The sequence below is a fragment of the Humulus lupulus genome, chromosome 6 (assembly GCF_963169125.1).
Source record: "Humulus lupulus chromosome 6, drHumLupu1.1, whole genome shotgun sequence".
NCBI lineage: Eukaryota > Viridiplantae > Streptophyta > Magnoliopsida > Rosales > Cannabaceae > Humulus > Humulus lupulus.
The window spans coordinates 74,436,414-74,442,930 of NC_084798.1; the positions used below are offsets into that span (position 1 = coordinate 74,436,414).

General features: G+C 34.2%; 1 protein-coding gene across 1 annotated transcript; it reads left to right on the forward strand.

The window, feature by feature from the left end:
* The first annotated feature begins 1,015 nt into the window (after nucleotides 1–1,015).
* On the forward strand, nucleotides 1,016–4,197 carry LOC133782282 (uncharacterized). Its single transcript, XM_062221530.1, has 2 exons — nucleotides 1,016–2,128; nucleotides 3,781–4,197. The coding sequence occupies exons 1-2, from the start codon at nucleotides 1,188–1,190 to the stop codon at nucleotides 3,782–3,784; spliced, it is 945 nt and encodes a 314-aa protein (XP_062077514.1). The 5' UTR covers nucleotides 1,016–1,187; the 3' UTR covers nucleotides 3,785–4,197.
* The last annotated feature ends 2,320 nt before the right edge of the window (nucleotides 4,198–6,517 follow it).

Below are 6,517 nucleotides of genomic sequence, written 5' to 3' on the forward strand. Positions count from 1 at the left end.
AATAGAAGAAGATGACAATAGAATATAATTGAATATATTAAGGTAGCTGGTTACCTTAATCTGTAATCACGTACCCTACTGAAACACTTAATTAAACATATTGACTGATTTTCAAGGTAATTGGTTACCTTGTTGTTACTGAATGTTTTGGCAATTAAAAGTCACACAAATATAAAATGATTTTTTTTATTGAAAAGACAAATTAGAATCTAAATTTTTTATAGTTATTGTTTTTTGTCTATTTCTGATCAACCAATGTACATTTATCAGTAGGTTTAAGAAATTAATATTTTGAAATATAAGAAAATGACAATATAATAGAATTGAGAGAGGAGATGATTTTTGCATACCTTGTTTCTTGATTGTATACCAGAGATGCAAGTTGCTGGAAATGCCAAAGATTGCAGCAGAACTAATTGGAAGATTTCTTGAATTTGAGTTGATTTCTGCAGAAGAAGATCACCAATTTTCTTGCAAAAGTGACCAGATTTTCTTGAAGTGTTTTTGCTTGAGATGAGTTCGAAAATAACTATTGTTGATAAAATGTTGAAGTGATCGTTAGAGATAGAAGTTTTCGCCAGAGAAGGAAGGTATCGCTGGAGAAGGAAGCCGGAGATGGAAGAAGAAATTGGACAGAGTCACGGCAGAGTAAAAGCAATGTCACGGTAATGAGTTTGATTGATTTTGAGGAGTGTTGTGTTATTTATTACAATTCTACCCCTGCTTAGGCTGATCTGTCTTTGCTTAAATTTTAATTGCTCTATGTAGTTAGTTTTCCCATAAATTAAGTTTTTGTTGATTAAATTTTTAAATACAAATTAAGGAAAGTTTAATTTTTATAATTTTATACAATAATAGATAAAAAGTCATATTTACGAAAAAATCCCAAAAACAAATAATAAATAAAATAAAGCATGGGAATAAAAAAAATAAAGTGAGAAAAGAGGAAGATTATTTTAGATTAGATTAGTGGAGAAGAGGTTAAGGTATAAAGGGAGGTGACATAGCCGACGCTACCAAACGAAGCAAATGCGACAGACACTTGTGAACTGGTTGGGGGGTTGGGACCCCCAAACTCCCATTTCTTCTCAGTTCTCCTAACCATTTCCATTACCATTTACCTAAAAAACCCACCACTCATTTCCCCAAAACCAAAGCAATTTCATATACCTCGCGGTGGAGGTGCCATGTCTTTGGCCGCCGCTGCCACTGCTGGAGCCGTCAAGGTCACCACCACCGAGAGCAGCGCCAGCGGGAACAGCGCAGACAACCCAATGGAGAGGAACACGTACTGGTGCCACGAGTGCGACATGAGTCTCTCTCTCTCTCCCTCCTCCGACTCCGAGCAACCCCTTCTCTGCCCCCAATGCTTCGGTGACTTTCTCGAGCTCATGGATTCTTCCTCTCCACCCAATCATTCCTCCGCCGAGTTTTCCTTTCCACCCCCCTTTCCGTCCCTTCTCGACGACAACTACCTCCACCGCCTAATCCATCACCTCACTACTCGTTCTTCTTCCTCCGAAGATTTCGACGAAGAAGAGTCCTCCTTTGACCCATCTGCACCTCTCCCTGCTTCGAAATCTTCCATTGACGCAATACCCACCATTATAATCGACCAGTCCCTTCTGAACGATGACCCTTTTATGCTCTGCGCCGTCTGCAAGGACCAGTTCGAGCTTGGCATTGAGGCCAAGCAGCTTCCCTGTAAGCATCTCTACCATCCCGACTGCATTCTGCCCTGGCTCGCTCACCATAACTCCTGCCCCGTTTGTCGGTTCCGGTTACCCGCAGAGCAAGCCAACCGGGACTCTTTTGGGTCCTCGGAAGGGGTTTTGAGGTTAGGGGACTTGATGACGGGGGATGAGGACTGGTTTGATTACGCTAGTACTTTGAGATATATTGCTAGGAGGCACGATCTTCTGTTTTCCGCTGGTAATGGTGGTAGCGGCGGCGTTCAGGGCTCATTCTCTCCCAACCAGATTGCGGAGGTGGAGACAGAGACGGAGATGGAAGCGGTCTCCAGTTGTCCAGTTGCGGGTAGAGCTCGTATAAATGGTGAAGATGGAGAGTTGAGTTTAAGTCGCGGGGTCATTGAGGAGGGCGATGTTGCCATTTCTGAAAATTTGAGGTCTGTACTATTTCTTTAGCTACTTGAAATTGGGTTTTGGAATCTTGATTGGTGTCTCAGTTAGGATTATGAAAGAAAAGGGTAAATTAGATCATGGAAAAGTCTTCAAGAAGGACATTTATAAGACTCAATAAATGGAAGTTTACTTCGTTTTGTAGGAATTTAGGGTCTATTGCTGCTAGTGTTCCATTAAAATAAACCAGTGTTTTCTTTTCGGTTATTTATGTAGTTTTCTTGTTTAGATGCTATGGATTTCTTGCTCCCTTTAATAATGAACGTACATAGAATCTAATGGCAAGCCATCTGCACGTTTTCTGAATTATATTCAGCTTGAATTCATGTATGTACGTTATAACATATGCAAATATACTTTTTCTGCAGTGCGGTACCTTCAACTTTAATTCATTATGTAGGTTTCTTATAACATGTGCATATGAGCATATACAAACATGTTCCAAATCTTTAACTTTTCAGTTGTTTTTTACTATAATTTCCAGCTTTACTTTTGCTCATAACTTATCTTTTGTGAAGGATGTATTCATCTACATGAATTAACCATTGCGCCCTTACGTATTCCTTTTGGGACACTATATATTGAGCAAACATATCTCATATCTATCATGTATAGTACCAAAGTCACAAAAGTACTACAAGAATGCTGTTTTTATTTTATAAAGATTAAAATATTATTGTTTTCCTAAATATACCGAAATATCTTTGATGCTTTCTTTTAGATTCTGTAAACAAATACCTCAACAAAAAGAATCTGAGATTTCCATCCTTGGTGCATTCCAGCCTATGCCTTTTGTTTTACTCTTTGCTACTTACCTTCAAAATACATTGACGAAATAGGTGGAGCAAAAATTCAATCTTGGCAACCTAATAATCCTGTTAGGCGGAACTGCGTTTTTCATATACGATCATGTGTTGTTTCATTGCATGTAGCTTTTGAAAGCCTTTTGTTTGCACATCATCCTTTCAAGTTTAGTGTTTTCATAAATATTCACTTGAACCTTAATCTTTTAGTTGCTAAGTACCCAAGTGTTATGCTAAATTCTCTATTTCTCTTTTTAAGGAGAAAGTGGGAGATAAGATGACATAAAAATAAAAACAAAGTAAAAAAACTTCCATGAAACGTTCTATGCAGTTCTTAAGGATCTAATGAAACTTGTAAAATTCCTAGAGCAAACTAACATTTCAATCAATTTGTTGTTACTCTATATTTGCTTGCCATGTGCTCATGCTTGATTTGAGCAAAAATCATCATCATAGACTAATTCTTGTTTATTGCAACTCATAGAGAAATGGTGTTTATGTATTTTATTTATGCATCTATGATTGGTTCTGGCATTGGCATGCCGTGCTATCTATTTTCATTATGTTGTGCATTATTTCCGTAGGACAATATTTTACTCTGAAAATTATTTGATTATTTCCTAGTCAGCCAGTGAGGACAATATTTTACGCTGAAAATTATTTTACTATTTCCTAGTCAGCCTGTTAGAACGGTTCTACAAACTGGTATAGGTAGGTTATGCCAGATCAAGGTCCATCTTCTACTTGTTTATTATGGCCCTGAAATTTTAGTTTAAAATATCCAACACTATCTATATATAGGTATTTATGTACTGATAATGTGATCTTTATTGCAGGTAAAGGTAGCTAGATAATGCGCGCAGAGGAATGTTGTGAGAGTTGAACTGTGTGAACATAGATTTTCTCAAGTGTAAATCAGGAGCTGATGTTATGATATGTATGTATGTATATCTTATTACATTTTGATTGGCATAGTGCTGATTGTCCAAGTCAGCAAACCTATGTTATGTGTGACATTTGTGAATTATTCTTCTTCGATCCAAATCCACACAAATAATAATAAAAATTTATTTAGAATAGTCAAAATGTCTGTATAAGGGTTGTGTAGAGACCTATTTTGTGTAATAAATATTACACTTTCCAATTATTGAACAAATTTTGAACTCTCAATTCTTCAACTTTGATTTCCGTACTGTCTGTTCTATCCTTAACAAAGAATTCGTGTTCCTTTAAATAGAGATCTTTACATTTTATCTGATACTCTATTCGATTATTATTTCTTATTTTTGGTGTGAAATACGTGGAAGTTGTCTCACACGCTTTTTACTTGGTACAAGCTGGATTTGGAAAATTGTGCTAAATCAGATTTAAGGATAATGTCTACTTCTAAACGGAGGTATAAATTATGTACAAAATTTGAGCACTTGTATTTGTTAAATGTGACGTGAGTTCATAAAACGGGTGCAATTGTTTTTTTTTTTTGAGAGAGAGAGAAATGAACTTCATTAAGACAAAGAAAAAAAGCCAACAAGCAAGCAAACAAACCAAAATTAAGGCAAAATACTCAGAAGGAAACCAGGCTCCATGAAGGTCTTTACCGTTAAGGTTTTATGCCTTAATTCTTTACTGTTAAGATTTTATGTCCTAATTAAAACTTAATTTCTTTGTAATGTCATTTATTATCAATAAAAGAATAGAAATCATTTTTTGACTTGGTCAATCACTTTGCTCACATGTTTTATTTTCATAATGATTTGTTTAATATAAACTTCTATTAAATCTCGAGCATATAACTAATCGTATTTATAGTGACGTAATCACAGTGGAATATAAATATGATTATATGTTCAAAATAAGTTAGTCCTAAGATTAGTTAGTGCACATGATTTACATTGACTTGCCAATCTACGATATGATCTACTTACACATTGTAGTGTTATGTTCTTTCCAGAATATTAGCAAAGTATATAAGATCGGATGTACTTGTTACATCGGACTGGACCAATATTGATAGTTGCTAGGATAAGTAAACATACCGTTATTATCTATTCTAGTCATATCATATATTTGACCATAGGTCAATTCAATCTCAATTCTGAGTGGTCAGTATTCTAACTGAATGTGTTATTTGAGTTCTTTGACTTGTTTGTTACCAGCTTACCCTATGGACTAGCCCATACTTACATCTTGGGAACTCGGTAGTATAATTGAAAGGGAGTATTAATTATAGATATGAACATCTATAGCTGCTGATGAAGAAGTGAAATGATGGTTTCCTTTTAGTTTGGTCCAATGTGTTAAATGATAGAGATCTCATTTCAGTAATTAAATTAGTTTACTAAAATATCATTTACAAGGAACTAAGTGTTTTAAGGATAAAATACAATGAGGGATAAAACGGTATTTTAGTCCCATCTCTGTAGACCGTCTATAGATGATTGAGTGACAATTATGGTTGTAACAATGGATAATTAATAGTGTATCTATATTTGTTATAGAGCGTTCTATGAATTTAAGAGTGCAATTTTGAGTCTTTAGTGGAGTCACGAGGAATTAATAAGTTTGTAAATTTATTTGTTAAATTTACAATAACTTATTGGAGCTTGATTTCATAGGCCCATGGTCCCCACTGTACCTTGGATAAAATCATCTAGATAGTCTCAATTAATAGATTTAATTATCAATTAGAATTATCAAAGTTGACCATGTCAATTTTGGATAGTTTCACAGAATTATGTAATTTTGAGAAGAAAAGAGAAATTAGAGCATATTTATTAATTAATATAAATTGGTATCTAAATTAATAAATAAGTTTAAATCAAGGTTCAAAATATAAATAATTAATTTGATAAGGGATTTAAATAATTATTTAATTAATTAAATCAATAGAAAATAATACATGCCTTGATTTTAAGTCCAATGGACTTATAATCAAATGGAAAATTTCACGGGCCTAAAGCCCATGATAATTTCGATCTAGGGTTGTTAATTGGCTATTATTTTATTAAATAAATGACCTAATTGAGTTTATAAAAGGAATATTGAGAGAGAGAGTTGAAAACACAACATTAGATAAGACAGACACTGGTTTTCTGATAGGTTTTAGATTTTCTCTAAACAAAAGTCCTTTCTAAGTCTCAATTTTTCTCTTCTATTCTTCTTCTCTTTGTATCTATTTCATGTGTTGAGAATTGCCACTCTAGTCTAGGTGATTCCAAGGATACTTTGGAAGGTTGTGTAGAAAATTGAAGATCGGTTCAGTTTCTTAGTAATACTCTGCGACAGAAATGATACAAGGGTTGGAGAAACTGAAGGAATGACTCATTCATTCCGCTGCGTATAATGTAAGTATTCTTATCATTATTACTTCTTGAATTCAATTTTAGAAATATGTTCTAGGTTATCTCATATTAATTTGTTTAATATTAGGTCTACATGAAAATAAATAAAGATCTTGTATAAGTTTTCCCAACAACTGGTCTCAGAGCCTTTAGTAATCATTATTTTCATGCATGAACATGTTAAAAAATTGAATTATTTGATATATTTGAATAATTGGATGTATTTTCATGT